At 40.5% G+C, this 22,370-nt stretch overlaps 1 protein-coding gene across 3 annotated transcripts in view; it reads left to right on the forward strand.

The window, feature by feature from the left end:
• Positions 1 to 7,024: 7,024 nt before the first annotated feature.
• TMA16 (translation machinery associated 16 homolog) overlaps positions 7,025 to 22,370 on the forward strand; it is a 44,660-nt gene continuing 29,314 nt past the window's right edge. For all 3 annotated transcript variants that reach the window (XR_007376498.1, XM_048942387.1, XM_048942386.1), the window contains exons 1-5: positions 7,025 to 7,151; positions 7,244 to 7,356; positions 16,769 to 16,806; positions 17,601 to 17,685; positions 18,645 to 18,793. Coding sequence is in view for 2 of the 3 variants with exons in the window: in XM_048942387.1 (XP_048798344.1) it covers positions 7,149 to 7,151; positions 7,244 to 7,356; positions 16,769 to 16,806; positions 17,601 to 17,685; positions 18,645 to 18,793 (388 nt within the window). In the remaining variant the exon portion in view is untranslated. The remainder of the gene's footprint in view (positions 7,152 to 7,243; positions 7,357 to 16,768; positions 16,807 to 17,600; positions 17,686 to 18,644; positions 18,794 to 22,370) is intronic.

Consider the following 22,370-nt stretch of genomic DNA (forward strand, 5'->3'; position numbering starts at 1 on the left):
CAATTATTTTTCCCTTCAAGTTTCTGGACACGTACAAACCTATTGTGCTGTTTCAGTTAATGTCACTGTGGTTTTAGTTGTTTCTTCTCCTTGGTTTTAATTATCTTACCCACTTCTACCATCCAGGAACAAAAGACAAGGTAAAAGAAATAGGAAAATGAAACTGTAATTGTATTCCCATAGGAAACACTGTTGCTAGTAGCTGCAATTGGTTTCTTACGATTCCCAAGCCATTTTGAACTACTAGAAAATGCAAACATTATTCGGTTATTTCTGCACAGTTCTAGGTAGTGATGCTTAATTTTAAAAGTAATGAGGCTTTTCCCTTTCCCTCGAGACAAAGCACTAGAATTATGTTTGCTATGTACGTCATATTACAAGTAATAACGACCCAAATCCTCAAGAGTTATAACTTGGCGTACCGTTTTCCCTACAGAAAGAAAAGCACTGCTAAATCATATTAAAGTTTCACATCAGTGCCAGTTTATAAAAGTTCAGCATATGGCTGCTAAATTTTAAGGAATAGAGGCTCTGTTGCAGTGTTTTGCCTTTTTGTTACAGAAAGTCAAACCGAGAACTTTCAGGTTCCTGGTGTATTCATGCAGAAGATAACAGGTGTGAAGGTTTTTGCCTAAGCTTGCAACTTCATGGGCCATTTAGACAGAAAACACACATTCTGCAACTTCAGCATGGAGGGAAGTGGCTTCTAGAAGGAAGACTACTCACAGATACTCTGGGGAAGGAGCCATGTTTTGCCAGTTCCTACAAATTAGCTTCCAAGTATAAGCAGCAGTGAGAAAGGGGATTCAGAGTCCTGATTTGAGCAGTAAGCATCAGAGCCTTACTTAATATCGTTTAACATGAAGATATCACAATCACACTGAATCATTGGAAAGGACCTCAAGAGCTCAAGTCCAACCCCCCTGCTAGAACAGGTTCCCTACAATAGGTCACACAGGTAGGTGTTCAGACAGGCCTTGATTATCTCCATAGAAGGAGACTCAACAACCTCTCTGGGCAGCCTGTTCTAGTGCTCCGCCACCCTTATCATAAAGAGGTTCTTCTGCATGATAGTATGCAACTTCCTATGTTCAAGTTTCAGGCCTTTATTCCTTGTCCTGTCACTACACACCACCAAGAAAAGCGTCGTCTCATTCATTTGCCTCCCACCTTCCTTTAGATATTTATAAACATTAATTCGATCTCCCCTTAGTCTTCTTTTCCTCAGCCTTTCCTCATATGGGAAATGCTCCAGACCCTTTATCACCTTTGTGGTCCTCCATTGGACACCTTCCGGGTGATCTCTGTCATTTTAAACTGGGGAGACCAGATCTGGACACACTACTCTAAATGTAGCATTACCAGGGGCAGTGCACAGGGGGAGGATTACCTCCCTCGCCCTGTTGGCCATGGTCCATTGCTGGCTCATGGCTCATGCTTGTCCACCAGAATACCCAGGTTCTTCTCTGCAGAGCTCCCCTCCAGAAGGTCATTCCCAAACCTGTATTGACACATGCAACTATTCCTTCACAGATGCAATATCTTACACTCGCTCTTTTTAAACCTAGTCAGGTTCCTCTTTGGCCAACTCTCCAGTCTGACTTGGTCTTGTTGAATAACAAAACAGCCTTCTACTCCATCAGCCACTCCTCCCAGCTTTGTATTATCAGGAAACTTGATGAGGGTGGTCTCTATCCCTTCATTCAGGTTGTTGATGAACCAGACCCAGCACTGATCCGTTGGGGAGCACAGCTAGTTACAGGCGTCCAACCAGTTTCTGTGCCACTGATAGCAATGCTGAGCTCTGCCAGTCAGCCAGTTCTCAATCCACTTCACTGTCCACTCATCTATGTCACACTAAGTTTAATAACAAGGATTTTATGAGAGATAGTGTCAAACACCTTACTGAAGTCAAGGAACATAACATCCACTGCCCTCCCCCATCTACTCAGCCAGAGATGACATCATAGAAGGCTACCAGGTTGGTCAAGCATGATTTCCCCTTAGTGAATCCATGTTAACTACTCCTGATAACTTCTAATTTCTTGGAGAGGGTATGCAGAACAAGTTGTTCCATCACCTTTCCGGGGATGGAGATTCCCAGATCTTCCTTCTTGCCCTTGAAGACTGAAGTGCTATTGGCTACCCTCCAGTCTTCAGGTAGCTCCCCGGTTCACCAAGAACTTTTGAAGATGATAAGAGAGTGGTTCAGCAGCCTCCTCTGCCAGCTCCCTCACCCCATACGGACGCATTGCACTGGGGCCCATGGATCTGTGTGCACTAATACTAGCTAGATGCTCTCTGACCAGATCCTCCTTAACCAACAGGAAGTCTTCCTTTCCCCTGACACTCTCTCCTACTCCCCAGAGTCTAGGATTCCTGAGGGCTAGTCTTAGCACTGAAGACTGAAGCAAAGCAGGCATTCAGAATCTCTGCCTTCTCAGCATCCCCTGTTACGAGGGCACCCACCTCATTTAGTAGGGGACACACATTTACCCTAATATTCCTTTCACTGTTGATTCATTCCTTTCTTCTTCCTCGGTGATCAGGCCCTTTTTCCCACATTTTGCTGGCCGCCTTCTTTTCTTTTAGTTGACCCATGAGTTCCTTGCTCATCTACACAGGCCTCCAGCCACTCTTCCCAACTTCTTACTCTTCAGGATTCTGATCTTGAGCTCAGAATCAGTGATGTTTAAGATCTTCTATGGAAAGCAGTTATACCACCACAAAACTGCTCTAGAACAGCTCTGAAAATACATAGACAGAATTTCCTCAGGATTTTGTTAACTTCACTTGGTGTTGTTAACCCACCTAGAGCTCACCTAAGATCTTGCCTTTCAGCAGCTTTGGTTTCATACAACAGAAGTGCATTAAACAACAGCCGTTATGATATGGCTGTTATCATGATTATGTGATCACTCTTAAACTAATTGCATTCAGTAATGATTTGGATCACAGTAATTGTTAAGTTTGTATCCCCAGAGTATCTACAATAGGTGAGGGAAGTGAATTTAATTCATAGACTCCAATATCTACACATCTATTTAACCAGGGTAAAATTTGGAAATATTTCATGAGGAGTAATCCAGTCACTACAGTCTTATCTGAAGCTTAACATGCTTCATTTCCTATTTTACATTGTGTCATTCACAAAATAACATCCTATCCTGTGGAAATCCCCATCTATATTTTCTTCAACGCAGGGTTACACAAGCTGCATGTTCTAGATGCTAAACATAGCCACAGAAATGAGTCCAACAAAATGTTTGCTGAACAAAGTGCACTTGTTTAACATTATTAAGGAGGACTGATAAAACTAGTCATCCACTTTCTTGAGGGAAAACCTGCCATCAAAATAAGTATTTTTTCCACTAAGGGGCTAACACATTTTTTTTTTAAGGAATAAACACATTTGGAGATGGATCTTGGTATGTTTCAGTGATTTTAGAAGCTAGTTCTTCACAATTTGCAGAGGGCAAAATAATTCAGTCTCTGGAAATTACAGACTCCAAAGCCTTAAAACAGTCCAAGCTCTTTATTACCTCCTTATACAATACTAATTCCTTTAAACTGACGTTAATGAAATTGGGGAAAAAATAATGGGGAAAAGAATTTAATGGGAAAAAAATCTCACATTAAAAGACTACAGAGATAATCAGATGAATTATTAAGAATGCTTAGTATTTAGCAGGAAATCACATGTCTACAGAGGAAAACAAGGCACTCAGCTAAATCAGTCAAACAATTAAAAAAAAGATCTAACTTTTGACATCTGTAGGTATATAGTGATACGTCTGAACACATTCACCAGGACTATTCCAACACATTACTCTTGCAGTTTGAAACTCAAAAGTAGTGAGACTATCTAATAAGAAAGAAACATTGTAGGACAAGTTCTCATGGCAATATGGTATAAGGTAATGCTGTTTCTTTAAGTTATGTGATTTTAAACCGGAAATAACAGAGTTGTATATGAGTAGATACGTATGTTTCAGCTATGCACAATGCTGTGGCACTCCTTTATTGCAACAAAGAGAAAGTCTATTCTAAGTTAAAAGAAAAAACAAAAAAAGGTTAAAATATCAGTATGAACAATAAATCAGAAATTGTATGTAAGCGTGCTAGAGGAGCTGCTGAAAGCCTCATCAGATCTTATAAGTTATACTTATTTCCATGAATCTCAGCTAAAACAGAATTGCCAGAGTTACCTCAACTAAAATATTATGCAACATATTCATATAACAGCCTGGGTTGCAGCAGTTACAGGACCTAAAGTGAAGGAGATGGAAAGAAAAACGAAGGAAAGAGATCACTCAGAACCAGCAACAGATGTGACTACATAATTATCTACTGCCAGTCAAAATAATGAGATTTCCATCATTTCACATTTCTGTGGGAGACAGAAAAATGGGAAATTAGTGGGTTAATTCAGTAACTATTTTCTTAATTGCCCCAAATTTCTTCTCTCATGTATCCATTCCTATTGCACGTACAGTGAAAATATCCAGAAAAGATCTTATAAGTTTATTGGGCAGCAAACTCAACTCACTATGGAAGATGTAAAAAAGTTAAAATATCTTCAGCTTCTTTTTATTATCTTAATTTGTGTTGCAGTTATACAATGTAACAACGCATTTTCATGGTTTGGAGAAGGAATTCTTCAGGCTAGACAGAAGCTTAAGAAGAGTTAGAAGTGGCTGGTGCTCTAAGATACAGGCAAGCTCTCCAGATATATCTGACCACATAATTGTGTATCATTTTTGTAATTGAGCATTAACTCAAAGCAATAATTAAGTACTCTCTTGCAGTGTGACTGAAATTGGTCCTGAAGGGAATCTTCAAAAATAAGTATCTAGCATACGTGATTTGATTTTCTTTGCTAAAGATACAATGCTATCCAGTGGTAACATGTTACACAACTACTCCATAGTCTCACTTCAGGTTCTTCCTCCTAAGCAAGTTCTAAACTTCAATGACTATATGTCCAACATCTTGAAGCTCAAAATCTTCACAGAGCATGTGGCTGCTATGTTATCAGGAACTTTCCAAGTATATGGAACAACTGGTCTATCTGAAACATTTCCATTTTACCATCTGTTGATTTTCCTAGTATTTTAAATATCCTATATTCTATTTAGAATTTTAAACCATCTGCAAGCATAGAGTGCACCAGGAAAGTCTTAAAATTACATTAACCTAGAAGGTTATGTCTAAAGGACTAAGTGTCTTTTGCTTCTTTCATTAGTGACAGAATCCATTAGGAAGAGCTTGAGTGTAATTACGGAGAGAAGGATGAGAAAAAAAAACAAACCAGAACTTAGGAAAATGAAAATTAACACACACAGAAATAGCTAGCATGAAACATAATTAATGGAGCATAGCAGGCATTTTTAATTTTTTCTTGCATAGTATAGTTTAGAAATAGTTATAAACCATAAAGGAAATTGTAAATTACTTACATTTTTCCAGTTTACCAGCAGAGAAGGTTGACAATCTGCAAACTGTAGATTTGGGCTTGGAATTGATAGATATTTAAATTAAAAGCATTAACCTGGCATAATTAAAAGAAAATGGCACTGAATCTATGAAATCAGGATGCAGCACACCTTGGCTAAGTCTTTGACCTAAAGAACACATCCTCAGATTTCCTTCAGCTCAGTTTATGAACTATGACAATGCTGAGCTTGGTGTTAACCAATTTCTCCTCCAAAGAGTTGAATTAAGGATAATCTAGGCTATGCGTCAGTTCTAGAGACTTTCTCACTCTTACTAAATTTCTCTGTTTTTAAACCATCTCAAAACCAATAGCACACCAACTTCCTCTATACCTTCACTGCTGTGAGCAGAGCTGAACTTTCCACATGCAGAAGGAAATTGTCATTTCTAAGAGAATATCATTCAGCAGAGACTTGCAAGAAATAACCATTAAGTGAAAGAACAGCAGTAACAGCAACTATTAAAAAAAAAAAAAGATAGTGATGTATTCACTATTGTGCCTACAGCTTTTACTCATCAAGTGGTAACAGCACATACAAAAACCACAACTGTAAAACACACCATCTAACAACAGAATAACCAGTAAACCCATTAAATAACTGCAAGCGTATCTTACTAATTTTCTGTGTCCATTGTATTTCTGGGTATCACTGATTACCCTGAACATAATCTAGAAACTCTACACGTGCCTTTTCACTAGAAGTCTACTACAGAGTATGCCTACCACATACTTCAGGCTAAGACAAGCAAAGCTGAAACTATATCTGACAGTGAGCTCTTCCATCGCTATCATGCCCATTACCTTTTTCTATCTTCTAAACCCAGCTATTCACCTTCACTTGATTCCCTTGAACTCAGGAAGCCTGCATTTTACTAAAGATGAGCTAACCGCAGTTCTAACCTTCCTCCATTTTAAGTAATGTAGAAATAACACTATAAATGAGATTTTGCAAGAAAACTCAGTAATCAGTTTAACTCATTTGTCAGTTGATGCACAGCATCACACTAAAACAGTGTCTCCTTCTCAGAACTGTGTCTTTTAATCTTTGAAGTGGCATACTGCAGAACTGCTTTATAACACGTAACATGTTACTCTGTAGTAACCAGAATTTGATACCAAGTTGTATGGGATCAGCTGAGTCACGGCCTGAAGCTCTGATTGATCACCTGAGGCAAGCCATGGGTCAGCCCTGGGAGCACAGGTGAAGGCAATTCACAAAACCTGTGCTGCTGAAAGGGGTGAAGCCTGGCTGCACCTCTCCTAGACCTATTTAAGAGCTGGCTACCAGCTGGGTATAGACAAATTGTCAAATTTGAATTCAAGTATTCCTTGTAAGTCTGGAACAAGGCCATGAAATCCGAAGCATCATCACCCAAGGGTGATCTCAGCACAGTCAGTGGCAAAAGACCAGCTCGTTAAGTGCAATCTACACATCGCGTGTGCCTTCCTTAACACTCCCCCCCTCCCCCTCAACCCCCCCCCTTTAGAATTTAAGGTTAGGTAGGACGAATCCGAGTACTAGGAAGCTCATCTCAGCTCCCAACTGCACCTTCTAGCCTCCGGAACCTCGTGCTCGCTGCTCAGCCGCCCGCCCGGATCCCTTTGGCGGGAGCACCGTGCGGACGGCGGCCGCGGCGGGAAGGCGTTCGCCATGGTGCGTGGCGGGACGGCAGGGTGGCGGGGTGGGAGGCAGTACCCCCGACTGCCGGCCGCTAAGCACCGAGGGGTCTTTTCATTTCTTTTCAGCCCAAATTGCCAAAAACCAAAGGAGGGAAGCAAGAGAAGAAAGCCGTCCATCCGTACAGCAGGAAAGCTGCCCAGCTCGCGAGGGAAGCGCACAAAAAGGACAAGAAAGAAAAGTAAGTGCTGTGTAACCTCACGTACACGCTGACGTACTGCGTGTGTGGTGAAAAGAGACTGCTGCGGTAAAGGTTGGCTTTCCAAAGGCCTGCGTAGCACTGCTGGGCCACGTGAAATGATCGCATGCACAAAATCTTCCGCATGTAGTTCAACTACTTCATTTTCGGATTTTAAGCAAGGTTTTTGCATTGCGAGTAAGCGTTTTGCTTATTATAGTCTGAATGGTGTCGTGCTAGTGACAGCAAACGAGGCTTAATCACCTGGCTTGACTTTACTCCAAGTTTTCCTTGGGTTTACTTTTACACACCAGCTTCTTGTGCTGAATTCATTTAAAGTAACCTCATTGGTATCTGCCCCACCCCACAGGAGCTTCTACATGAACCTAGTATTTAGCTCCTTTTCAATGATGTTTCATGGCAAGTTCACTTTTTAGTTTTCCTTCCCCCTTCTGCAGAATGTGAAGATAGCTAGACAGAACTTGCCTTCCATTTTCACTCTGTCACAGCTCCAATGCACAGACCTACTCGTTAAACATGGATATGCTGCTGCTGTTTGTTTAGAAAGCTACTGAAGTGAACTTCAGGCATTTTCTGTCAAAGTGCAGTTTGGAAGGAGCGTTGTACTGGGAGTTCCTGGTACAGTTAAAATGTTCCTCAGAGACTGTGCAACCTCTACGGCTGGGGATGAATACACAGCTTTACACAGAGCAAACTTGTACCTTTTTGCACCTGGGAAGGGGCCCTTTATAAGGAAAACTGTCTCACATAGCCTCAGCAGAGCTGCTGTGAGAGTTTACAAGCAGCACATGTGGAAATTCCTGGAGTTTTTTAGCATGCAAGAGGCTTTCCCTGCTGCTTTATATTCTCATGCAGTCTGACTACTGGTTTTAACTGTATGTTATTAGTTACTGATGATAACTGTTTTCTGTAGTGCTAAATTGACTACATCATCCCTTAAATATCTCTTCTTGCCACTTAGAGAGCTTAGTCATGAAAGATAACCAAATCATATTTTATTTTTCATTGCTAATGTCTACATCTTCATTAAAAGCAAAAATATACTGTATAATCAAAGAATATTAGAATGTTATAATCACAAAATAAACCAAGAGAGTTAGGTAAAGCAGACTATGATACCAAAAGAGAATAAACAAAAGGCTTACCCCTATCCTGGGCTCACTCTCAGAACTCTAGCAGAGGCAGTCTCCAGAAAAGAACCTTCCCCCTGGTAGTCAGCTTTTAAATAGGTCTAGAAGGGGTGCAGCCAGGCTCCACCCCTTCCTGCAGCATAGGTGAATTGCCTTCACCTGTGCTCCTCTGGCTGACTCATGGCTCGCCTCAGGTGATCAGAGGTTCAGGCCTTGACTCAGCAGATCCCATACACTCCATCCCTTCACAGCCTGAAGTAGTGATCAGGTTAACTAAAGAGTGAGCTTTCCCTAATACAGAGATCCGATATATTGCGACGCTTATACAATTTTTCATTGCAACATGTGTTGGTACAATTCAAGACGAGTCATGATCAGTGAATGCTTCTATGGGCCAGTGCTCGATGATGTAACTGGAGGCATGAGGTCCTGAGGGGCAGGTCTGTTCTATGTTCCATCAGTCCCATGCAGACCATCACCGGGTGTTGTACGTGATCTGACAGCAACACTGGAACACTTGATGGCATTTTGTTCCTTCTGGTGATCCTGAAGGCTCACAGACTCACAGGGAGTAATACAGATGTTTCAGAGGTACCAGGAGGGGAAGGTCTGCTCTCCAGGGCAAGATACAGGCCATACTTCTATCCTGGGTCAACACATCCGCCTGTACTGGGGCACGTCCTGGCCGCCTGTACCACACCTTTTGGCCGGATATCTGCAGCTGCATAGCGATATCAGGCACCAAAGGAGGTGTCCTGATCTGCCACAGGGATACGATGGGGGTCCCTTTAGTGATAAAGATCAGAGTGTTGACCACAGTATCAGTAGGCCATGTACCTATTACTGGAGGGACTACTGAGCCTCCCACCTCCAACAATCTCCCCCAAGGTGCAAGTAGGCCACACCACTTGGGTCCTACCTGCACCTTCCAGGGCCATTTTATTTTATGGGTACCCAGATCTAAATTCTCAGGGGCAGGGAGCAGAAGATTATTTTCATTACCAATCTGGGGTCTTACCTGATGATCAGTGCCCGTAATTTGGATCCTAAGCGGGGTGGCCCATGCCATCTGCAACATTCTCAGGGCACTGGGTCTGCCGTCTCGAGGTCTTTCATTCAGGTCCCGCAGGGTTTCATACAGTCTTTTTGCCCACCCCTGCAGGGACTGGGAGTCTGTCTTCAGGGCAGCCTTAAGAATACCGTTATAACATTCGATGAGGCCTGCCCCCATTGGATTATATGGCAGGTGGAATCGCCATTCGATGTTATTTTCTTCTGCCCAGCGCTGTATCGTTGCACCAGTAAAACAAGTCCCTTGGTCGCTCTCGATGACTTGAGGTGTCCCGTAGGCAGACATCAGTTTAGCGAGTGCCTTGATGTTACGTGCCTGGTTTGCTCTCAGTACTGGATAGGCCTGCAGTAGCGCACTTGCAGGTCAGGGCATATCTTACCCCCTCGGAGTGAGGAAGGGGCCCGATGTAATCCACCTGCCATTGCTGGAGAGGATTGTGTCCTCTAGCAAGGTGGACTGTTTCGGGCAACGATCTCGGTTTCATCTTGGAGCAAGCGTCGCAATCCTGGCATGCCTGGACAATATCAGATAGGTGTATGGGCAGTCCCCATGCTTTAGCAGCTGCCCACATTGTCTTTTGTCCAGCATGCCGTAGCTTCTGATGTAACCAGCGGGCGATGTTCTCAGATGGTGAATTCTCAATCCATCGAACTCGGGCCAGCGTGTCGCCTTCATCATTTCCCGGTGACTGTAGGGGCTGATGACCAGAAACGTGGTAGACATGCACAGTCCTGTGTTCGACTGTATTCCATATATCTAACCACATGTCTTTGCCCCAGATCGGTCGGGCGTGGATAGTCCATTCCTGGGCGGCCCACTGTGCAGTCCAAAGAGCGAGCCCCCGGTACACAGCCCAACTATCTGTGCAGATGTTCAGGATGCCATCACTGGGTTCCTTGGTTACAACCATCCACACGGCTCGCAGTTCTGCCCATTGGCTGCTCTGACCATCCCCCTTGTCAAACCAGATTGTCTCCGTGGAAGGATGGTACGCTATTGCTCTCCACTTGCTCGGGTTGCCCTTGCTGGACCCATCTCTGTACCAGGCATCTTCAGGGATAGGATATTTTCCTTTCTGAACAGGACTCTTCTCTGGTGGAGCGACCAGTATTTCTTTTGGTGCATCACTGTGATACGTCACTGGGCCTAGGATCTTCTGGAGTTCTTTCAAGGGGATGAAGACAGACTGCTCCTTTGGCTGAGATAGGCGACCCACCGTGCCACTGTTTGTGCTTGGGCCACCCCTGTCTTAGGAAGGTGGGTCAGATCTTTCACCCGCTCCTGAATTGGCAGAGTGGTCTTGACTATAACTGCAGCTGTTGGAGTTATTGGCTCTACTGCCTGTAATGCTGAATAGGCAGCCAATAACTGTTTTTCAATCATACTGTATCTTTCTTCTGTTCCGTGCCAAACCTGAGACCAGAAACCAATGGGGATCCGAACAGAACTCAGGCATTGCCACAGGCCCCAACTGAAGCCATCTTGAGTAACATGAACGTCCAACTCGGCTGGGAGGGTAGGATCGAATATACCCAATGCCTGAGCTTGTTTACCTGCAAGTTTCACTTGTTGGAAAGCATCCTGTTCAGTTTTCCCCCAGTCCCATAGCTGCCCCTTTTTTTGAGTCTGTATAGTGGCCTTAACAGCTGTGCTAGGTGGACATATAAAGGAACTCCAGTAACCTAATATACCTAGAAACTCTTGCAGCTGCTTCGATGTTGTAGGGACTGGGAATGCCTGAACCTTATCTATGACAGCACTGGGTAGCACTTTGCTCTTTCCTGACCACACCACCCCCAGAAATTTTACAGACAGGCCAAAACCTTGCACCTTTTGGGGATTTATAGCCCATCCCCTCTGTTGTAAATAGGCAGTTAATGAATCTGCTGCCTGTCCTGCTGCCTCCAGTGAGTCGGATGTCAACAGGAGATCATCAATATAATGATATAGGTTAACATCATCAGGTTTTCTCCAATCAGCCTGCTCATGCACCACTAGATTATGACAATACGTTGGTGAATGCACGTACCCCTGTGGCAGGACCTGAAAGGTCCACTGCCTGCCTCCCCACGTAAACGCAAACTGATCTTGCGATTCCTCAGCAATTGGGATACTGAAGAATGCATTTGCTAGATCTAGGACACAATGATAGGTTTTTATCTCCTTACTTAACGTGTCCATTAGGGAGGCAATATTGGGTACGGCTGCATGAATAGGCAGCGTGACCTTATTTAATTCTCTGTAATCTACTGTCATTCTCAACGTGCCATCCGACTTTCGCACCGGCCATATGGGGGAGTTATACGGGCTGTGTGCAGGTCTTATAATACCCACTTTTTCTAATTCCTGCACCATTCTTGGTATTTCATCTTGCCCACCCAGGAGTCTGTACTGTCTGACATTAGTAATCCGGTGCGGTTTTGGCAGGCAAACAGGCCCGTGTTTCACATGGCCTCTTAATATTGCCTGCACCGCCCGGATACTGATAAATCTCTGTTGAAGTCTGAACTCTCCCACGGTTGTCTGGAGAGCCAGACCCCATAGAATATCTGTGCCCAGGATGTATTCTTGGACTGGGGCAATAGACACCTTGTACTCCCGGGGTGGGAGATGCCCAAACCCCAGTTTTAACCATGTTTGGGTGACAGGAATAGTCTGTCCCCCAAAACCACCAATCATCACTTTGTCCCCATTAAGTTTTGTAAGATCTCCGTAGATAATTGATGTTTCCGCCTCCATGTCCACTAATGCCATAACTCTGAATATTTTTTCAGGACCAATAAATCGTTAATTCTACATTCACACGCACCTAATATGACGTCACACATGCCCAGTTCGTGGATATAATTCTGGAGGTCCTCCATGGAGGACCACATGCCTGTATGTAGAGGTATATCTGATTTATTCGGCCATACTATACGATAGGCTGCCATTAACCATTCTATAATAGAATGGCTTTCATCAAGGTATTGATTACCTGCATATAACCTCTGCCTGAGAGCAGGACGGACAGTCACGGTAGCCAACTTGGCTATTTCTGGGCCATTCACCAAAACACTTTCTGCTTCAGAATCCCACAGTCTTAATAATCAAACCGGCACACTTTCTGTAGGCTTCTGCCGAAATTGCTGTACTCAATCCATTAATTCTGCTGCCATGTATGGCCGGGCTGTTACATGTCAATGAGTCTGGGCAGGGGGCCATTGATCAGGCAGCACCCCTGCTGGTGGGTCCTTTTTTGTTTTCTGAGTTATGACAGGACGGACTTCTAATGGATCAGTCAGAATTGGATATTCAAGATCTAATTTGGATTTTTTATTTTCCTGATCAACAAAGTCTGTTGATTCAGGAGTCCGGTCACTGTTCATTGAAATGCTATGAACTTGGCCTATGGGAAGATGTAGAATTGGCCTCTTCCCTGTTAATACACCAAGTTCTTGCTCTAGTTTTTCAATACCGTCTTTCAAAAGTTGATTTTCATTCTCTAAAGTATTATTTCCTATTTCCGCATGATTTAAGGCACTTAATAGTGGCCATGCCACCGTGGAGGCAGCCAGTTGTCTTTCTTTAGTAATCAGCACATCCTTGCTAAGTCCCTGAAAGTAATCCATCATGCAATATGGGGAGATATTGCCCGTAACGCATAAGGGACCCCATTTTTCAATGATAACCACTAGGTCATAGTAGGGGGATCCCACAAATCCTAGGAGCTGCCCTGGAATCATTTTCTCTAGAGGAGTATCGTTTTCCCCCTTGACCCATTTATAAAAATTCCAAAGAAAAGACATGATGTAAATTTTAGTATGTCTGGCCTGCCTGACTCACCAAGTGTATAATCAAAGAATATTAGGACGTTATAATCACAAAATAAACAAGAAAGTTAAGCAAAATAGACTATGATAACAAAAGAAAATAAACAGAAGGCTTACCCCTATCCTGGGCTCACTCACAAAACTCCAGCAGAGACAATTTCCAGAAGAGATCCTTCCCCACTGCTAGCCAGCTATTAAATAGGTCTAGGAATTGCCTTCACCTGTGCTCCTCTGGCTGACTCATTGCTCGCCTCAGGTGATCAATCAGAGGTTCAGGCCCTGACTCAGTAGTTCCCATACACATACACAAAAACAGTGTGTTAAGGTTATATTGATTATTCATTGTGACATGGCACACTTAAATCAGAAAAAGATTCGATCATGTGGGCAGAATTATATTAGTGTAGATACCCATACTGACAAATCCTTAAGTGCTTCTTTTGTTTCCTTTTGTAACAGAAAGAAGCTAATTATAATAAGCAACCCACCTGGAATAGCAGTTTCCCATTTGGTTTACCATTTAGTTACTTTTCTTCATGGAAAAGTTGCCTTTGTAAACGTGATTGCTTTTTAAGAAGGAACTTTACATAAAGGAAGTAAAATTATTTATAAAAGTAACAGCACAGTTAGCCTTTCTGTTTCTTTAAAGTACAGCAAAAGGAACTGGTCATGGCAGCAGTATTCTTCCAAGTGAAACAAACAGACCTCTTCTGATGTGTGTAATGGATTAACCTGAGGAAAAGCACCTTTGTATGGAAAGCCATTAAGTACTGGCTGCTCAGCAGGCTAATTAAGGGTGTGCTTCAAACAAGCTAGTGAAAGAACAGCTGCTTTCTCTTTAATTCTGTGAGGGATCAGTGAAACCTACTGTCTTCACAGAATGTCTCAGTTTAAGATTAGACAATGTAGAGTGCAGTTTTCTGCTTTAAGCTCTCTTTGTTTTGAAAGTTAAAAGCTTTTTTTTTAATAAGCAGACATGCTCAACAGTTTGAGGATACAGATTCTGTCTTAGGCTCTGTTTCTTGATTTCTGCCTCTCCTTTTCTAAGCTTTCTTACTATTTCAGGCTCAGGTTCTTTAGTCTGATGGTCATTGATACAATTCTTTGTTTCTTATACAGAAACTATCCTGCTAAAAGTAGTGTGTCAACCTGGACCATCCAAAGCTTATTGTGATATCAAAGTGTTCTATAAATTGTGTCCAAACCAATTAATTACCCATTGCTATCTGCACATGAAATTTCAGTATTACAGTGTGACACTGGAGAAGAAGGAAGGCAAAATTCTTTAAGTTACAGAAGTCTTTCATAGCATGTCATCTAAATAGTCTTCAATGCAGTCATTCTCAATGAAATATGACAGAAATAAGAAGCTTTCTAGAAACTACAGAAGACCAATCCCAATTATAATAAGGTGTGACAGACACCTTGTCTGCAGTCTTCAACCAACTTATCCACTTGAATTACACCTTTTTCTTCCCTGTGTTGCTCTTCACACAGTATCTACTAAACCTCAAGAAAACCTTTAATCATCCTTTTCCATAATGTCTAAATGTATGATTTACATTTTTCTTTCAGTTGGAGTCAAGAGCTTGTTGCAGGGTTGAATCCCTGCCCTTATCCTCTCTTTCCCTTGATTAAAAGATGTTACTCACTGTGTGGAAGGAGATGAGGAACTATCTTTGCCTTGCCTTATTTGATTAGCTTCCTTGCAAACACTGGTGTTTTCTAGCAGGCACTGAGGTAATGCTCTTAGGAAAAGTACAGCGAGGCAGTATCTGATCATATCTTCTAGGATTTCTCAGACTGAGATAAGTTGTTTACTCCTTAATAAAGAAGGCTTTTCTTGCCAGAAAATAAGCTTGATTACGTACATAATTGCCTAGATAAGTGATCCATTGACCACTGCAGGTACAAATGGTTGTAAACCACAAATAGATGGTGTTATGATTTTAAAAAGAGAGCTTTTCTTGATGGCATTGTAGTTTTCTCCATGGCAACTCGTTGCAGATGTGCTTGGTTTACTTTGTTGCTATGCCAGATTCACAGCTGGGACTGCTGGTGTGCAGCTCCACTGCGTGGGAATACAAATCCTTTCTGTGCACACTGTGACCTGTCAAAACTCCATGCTGTGTGCTGTAAGCCCTCCATGGGCTATCAACCATAATTATCTTGAAGAAATCTTCTACAGCAGAGTTTGAAAGCTGGCTTCTAATCTTAATCTTTTCCCTTTGTTTTTACCAGTCTCATCCAGGTCTGTCTTTTCACCCTGATGTCATTTCTGCTTAAACATTATATTTCTTTAGCCAACCAGCTTTTTGCAGGTATGATAACACTCATCCTGCTTGTTTGTCTTCTGTAGCTTTCTACATTAAAAATTCTTATCCAAGATGCTGTGGCATCTGTAACAACAGAAAAAAAGCAGCTTTCCTTTAATGTGTTGGTGAAAATCTCAGCAACTTGGACACGCATTGGTTTTTATGTGGCTTTCAGTATCACTTCAGAGAATGAAATGAAAACTACTTGAAAAGTCTATTTATTTTAATAATGTAGGTTAATGGCCATGTGACCCATGTATGTTTGTTTCTAGAAAGTAGGACTTTCTCTTATGATCTGAATATTTTTTTAACAGGTGAGATGCTTTTTTGTCCTGTAAGCTACTTCAGTTAACTGTGAAATGCTCATTAGATTCTACAGAGTGCAAAAGCAAACAGCTTTGAAGAGTCTTGAACTTTGCCAGTTGTTCTTTCAAAATATATCCTTTATCTTTTTATTCTTGAGCCATTTTATTACATAACAGACAAAAAAAGCCTTAATAATGTCACAAGTCCTTGAATATAGACAGTGAACATGCACATATATTTTTTAATACTTATCCCAACTATCAATTCAATTTCTTTCTGGAAATGAAGTGAAATTCAACAGCATTCCTTGCTGCAAAATGAGTTAAGAGCTCCCTGTTACAGAACTTGTAGTCCCTGAGAACTTCTCAATAGGACTGGAGTTGATCCCCAACTGAATTGTGCACACGCATCCTATAGGATGCAGAAGACTTTGTTATCCCACCACAGACTGAGGTGGGATAATCTGGAAAATACTTTCAGATCTTCTTCATAGTTCTTATTAATAAAAAAAAACTTGGCTTCATTTTTTTAACATACGAACTTTTCACGTAAATGTTTACTGTTCACTAAGCACTAACTTTAATTATTTAAAGTTAATTAAATTATAGCATGATAGTTTGTTCTTCTACATTTGGCAGATATTTGTTTGCCATTCTACCTTGACTTTCATCTAAATATTTTCCTTTTGAAGAAGGAAAATGAAGAAAACTATTTGCACTTTACTCCTTCCTTGCTAACATGTTTGTTTTGCTCCATTAGGTTGAAGACTGAGAAAGCTTTACGTCTGAGTATTATTGGTGAGCAGAAACTTTTATTACCAAATACATTACACAACTTTCTATGATAATTTTTTGTTACTTTATGTAACTTTATAGCTATTCCAACTGGAATGTCTTTATAATCTGACTCTGTAAGTGTAGAATAGACTTTGTAGTCTTTGTAGCTGAAATACCTGATGTTCTCAGAAGTAGTACGTACAGGAAATGAAATAGGATTTTTGACAAAAGGTTAGGCTTTACAGAAGGATTACATAAAGATTAAGCTTGTTTATAATGGGTCAGTGTAAGCCAACCATCTGCTTTTGAATCTGTATTATCTGTATGCTATTGAATCTACATGGAGACAATTGCTATAAATGTTTGTGAAAGAAGATTATAGATATAGATAAATGGACATGCTGTGCTCTGAAGTAAATACAAGACTTCCAAGACACACTATGAAGTACTTCTTTCCTTTTTAATTCAGTCTGTTTAAAAACTGTGTAACTGGAACTCTTGTTCAGCCTTTGTTCTGTTGTGATTTCTTCTTTGTTTTGCTTATTTGCCATCTTAAGTAATTAAACCATTTTATTGGTTATCTATTATTTTAGACTCTCATTTCCAGTATTTTACATTAAAGCATCAAAACACTTTTCCATAAGGAAGACAATATTTCTATTATAGCTGCCTTCATCCCCAGCCAGATATTTATGATGCCATTCAGGTTCTTGAAGGGATAAAAGACATTGAGTTTATTTCAGTAACTTTGAAGAACTTCAGTCTTTCCTGGTGCTACCGTGATGATATAATCAACATTAACTTCATTCCCATAGGAGAAAAACTGCAATGGTTCCAGAGTCACCTTGACCCCAATAAAACTGAATACACAAAGAAGGAAGCGTGTGAACTAATTGAAGAGTAAGTCTGGGTGTTAAAAGAGCACTGAAGAACTTGATATGCCATTAAAAATAATGTTTCTAAATAAGATCTCTGTAGTGACTTAGGTGTTCCTTTCTGTGTAAGCCTGTTAGTAATACCAAGTAGCTAATTTTATTAAAATTGAAGGTTGTTCTGTACTGAAATGTATACATCTTCCAATATGCATTGAAATTGCTGAAGTGAGCCTTGTGTTTTTATTAAAGCATGCCCCTGCTTTTGCAGCGTGTGGACAACTAATGATCTGGAGAGGTATTATAATGGTCTGAGTTTGCTAGTTGGGTTTCATTGCACCAATGTAATTGTACTTCTTAATCCTTTTATTTCTTTGCTGAGAAGACAAAAAAGTGTCCAGAATACTGATTTATTTAGGAAATATCAAAATTGGCTTTGGCTAGAGCTCAGCTTTGTGCATATGTACCTGTGGTCTGCCACCATTTTGTTTTTATACCTGCAAGCATAATGACCTGTATGTATTAAGAATTTGCATTGTAGCAATTTCCTTTCAGGAGCTCTGAAATACTTTCTATGCTGGTCAACACTTGTGATACTGCAAAGGCAATACTACCTTATTTTCTGGATCCATTTTTAACTGTTTGAACGTTTATACAGTCAAGACATTGCAAAGAACTTCAGCAGTTAAAGCTTAGTGGTTATCCAGAGCAGATCAGTTATGATAATGTGAAAATTTCATTCAAACTGTTTGAACAAAAAAGCAAATTAAAGAAAGAAAAACACAATACCTTTCTGAAAACAGCAGATGATTCAAACGTAGTTCTAAATGGAACTTCCAGCTTGTAGATTAAAATTATTTTTATTAGATTTGATGAGCTGTATCTGACTCATTTTGAAAATATGATTTGCAAAACATCTTCCTAGATTGTCCAAGTAATTGTTCTGCAAAAAGTTGCCTCTAGCATAAAGGATTGTATTTCTTTCAGGTATATGGAACGGTTCAGTGCCGAGTTGGAGCAGATTGAGTTACGAAACAGTATTAAGGGTAGACAGGGAAGACAGCATGGATCAAGGGAAGCTGTCATCAAGCAGACCATGGAACGTGAAAGACTGCTCTATGAAGGCTATGGGATAGGTAGGTAAAAGCTTTAGTGATAATCCTGTGGTCATACCTCTCTACCAACTAACAAGGCCAAAAGTAAAATTTGTAAGTATTACACTTTTCACTCCTCAGAGGAGTTAACTATTTGTGGAGTACCTTACAGAGAAGTTGGGCAGGGAGAGGAAGGGCAGGATAAAGAAACTGCTGGGGGGGGGAGAGAAGGATGAGAGAGATCTGACATATTTCTACTACATTAATTTACATTTAATTGCATTGTATCTTTAGTACAGGTAAGTAAAATATATTTTTGAAGTGCAAGTGGCATTTAACGTACCAGTCTCAAATACATATTATGTGTATATAGTGATCCAGCATGCTTGAATCTTCATTTTATGCTAAGACTTTTTATATTAAAAATGCATTTCAGTGCATATTTTAGTGTGCATTGGTGTGAAGACTGTTTTCCCATATGGGGAATAAAGTGTTTTCCTCTGCAAATTAATTAAGTTTTGGGTGGGGTTGTGCCAATGAAATCTATATACATGGCTTGCTTTAATACTTCTTCAATAATGTGCAAACTTACCATTAGGGTTAATCCTGTGACCCAGCTTGCACCTTTTCACCAAAGCAGACCAGTGGCATGAGGAACTTGAGCAGTTTGATATGATGAGAGAGTGGGCTTTAGGGTCTGTGAACTTGAAGACAATCAAAGCCTCCACAAACTCACGAGCCAAAAGCTCATGAGCTTCAGGGAGAGGCCCATCATTCCTCTAAATTCAAGGTGTGCTCTATGTGGGAAAATGATTGCATCAAAAATTGTACTTCTGATATATTTCCAAAGCTTGAATACTTCTGGAGTATTCCTATTAGAATTCAGGCAGTCCTGGAGGATATGTTGGACTGTTATGACACTGCAAACAATTTTACAGGCACAGATGATGTTTACCAAGTAGGATAAACACACTGCCCCTCTTATTCTCAAGTAGAGGCTCTGTGCTTCCTTTAACTTATAGGAGGTGGTGTTGGAAGGAATATGTGAGAAGGCCCTTATAATTAACCTCTGAATAATCAAACGCAAGAATTGTGAAGCTTTCAAATTAAGCATTACTAATGAGAGCTAGCAGTGAGAGCCCAGCTGAAAGCAGTCTCAGACTTAGCATTTACATTGGCCATCATCACAAGTTTGAATAAAAGCGTAATGCCAGTTATTCTTATTGACTTCTGTGTTATCACAGGTCATCCTTTGGCAGTGTAGTATCTGGTTAAGTCTTCTGAGATCAGCTGGGAAGCAGTCATGCAAAAACCACAACACAAACATTTCCTCAGAAGAGGCCTAGATTTTCCCTTAAGAAGGAATGAATGCATTGTGAAAGTATTTTGTCTTACAGGAGAGGGCATGCAGGTGCAGACTGCTTGTGAGTGAGAAATGCAAGTTTAAGAACTAGACAGCTGGAACTGGGCTGAAAGGAAGCATCAGTAAGCTGGTTAAGTAAGGAAGAAAAGATAATGAAAGTAAAAAAAAAAAAGCAAAGAGCTTATAGTCAAGTACAGAATAGTACTGAAACTTGTGATTTGCATTATTTCTTTAACAAGCAAGGATGTTAGAGGCAAGTGATAAACTTTGCTTTAATGATAAAGTAGTGTTCAAAGTCAGTCAGTCCAGCTAGTGAAAGTAAGTTGGGGAAAAAGTGACAAATCAAAATCGTTGAGATACAAAGGACAGCCAAGTTTTGATTGTGTGTCATATTTCCCTTTCCACTTTATTTTACCAATAAAGTAAATGAGTATGTCTCAAAATATTAGAAGTGTTGTGTAGTACACTTTGCCATCAGAGAGGGATTCAGAAATACCTGTATGACTTCATGCCTAATGGAAAACCATACTGTTTACTTGGAAGACAGAAAAAGTCATAGGAAAATAGATGCTACGAATGTTATCAAATGGCTCAAATATTCCATTTTTCCTTTGTTGCCTTGTGGAAAGCTGACAAAACAAGTAAAACTAGACAAAGACATCAAATGCACAAGCACAACATAAAAATAAAGAAGAATCCAGAAGTATTGCAAGCAAAATTGGAGGTTATTATAGTATTAGTAAGTAAAGCATTCAGAGAGCATAGTGCAACTTCATATATTAAATACGCTCTCAAATTATTCATTATTTGTTATAACAGCTGCTGCAGGTTTGGCTCTCTGTCTAGGGTAGTATTCATTCACAGACAATAGTTGCTGCTAAAGACTGTAATTACAGATTGGGGATAAATGGGAATCAGCTGGAAACTGCTTTTATGCTTCTGAGTAATTATTGTCACTGAAAGCTGTAACGTGAGGGGCTTTTACAACTGTATTTAAGTTTTTACACCCGTTCCTGAACTCAGTTGTTGTAGATGCACGTTTGCTATGAACAAGCTACATGATATGAATTATTTTTGTTGAAGAAATGATCATAGAAATTGATGTATATATCAGATATGTGTAAATGGAGAAGCAATTATTTTACTGGCTGTTTACAAAAGTGGAGGACATCCAAAAGCATAGTAAGTCTTAGTCTGGGAAAAAAAAAAGGGTATCTACACAGGGAGCATTCAGTCTGAAAGGTTGTTCTGTTAGCAGTTCCTTATCACTCCCTTATTCCTTAAATACATCTACATCAGTTGTACTGCCATCTTGCTCCTAATGTATCATCATTTGTGTCAGATCTGGTCTTATGTGTTGTTTGGAAAGCTACTGAAAGGGAATCCTAAATCATTATGTGACGTAGGCTTGGAACTCAGAATAGTACACTTTCTGTTGGAAAGCATCATAATTGTTTCCTCTGAAGATTGTACATTTTTGATTATTTGTTTCCATTTAACATGTTCTTACAGTAGCACAGTGTAAGTTCTGGGGAAGAACAGCCTTTGAAGCTTAATGTACCACTTTTATTAGTCTATTCTTGAAACTTCAGGATGTAAGGATATTGATTTTGATTTAAATGAAAGCTGTATCACTTGCATGTATCTGCTAGTATAGCTACAACACTCACAGACAATCATTATCATGGACAGGAATTACACTACAAATTCCACTCATAAAGAAAAGCAGGGATGTATTTATATAAATATAATACAGTGTTTTAACAAAACTTAATTATAAATAAGCCAGCTTCTTAAGAAGATTTGAGATGACTAAATACACTTATTTATTGTGTAGAGGATGAGGTTCAGAGCAGTGAAGTTTGCAGTAGACTCCTTTACTTTCTAAACTCCTTCAAAGAACAGAAACAACAAGCCTAGGTGCAGCTAGATCCAATCCCAAACTTAATCAGCGTTTTATGTGTAAGGGATCACATGTGCACAGTCAATCTAAGCTATAATCTTAGCAAAGCTGTCGAAGTTTAAAATAAACTCTTAATCACTATGGATCAGCAAGATGTCTTGATACTGAGGTATAAGGTTTGTGATCATCCATCTAGCCTAATGACATTATTATCAGTCCTGTTGCTCACAGTCTTCCTGTTGAGAGGCCAAGCCAAAGGAGGAAGCTGAGGGGAAAGCATGCCACATTATACATAGGCTGCTTATATTCTCTGTCAAGAGCAGTGATGTTTCAGTTCCTTTGAGATTTAGGTA

Source organism: Lagopus muta, chromosome 4 (assembly GCF_023343835.1).
Source record: "Lagopus muta isolate bLagMut1 chromosome 4, bLagMut1 primary, whole genome shotgun sequence".
NCBI classification, from domain to species: Eukaryota; Metazoa; Chordata; class Aves; order Galliformes; family Phasianidae; genus Lagopus; species Lagopus muta.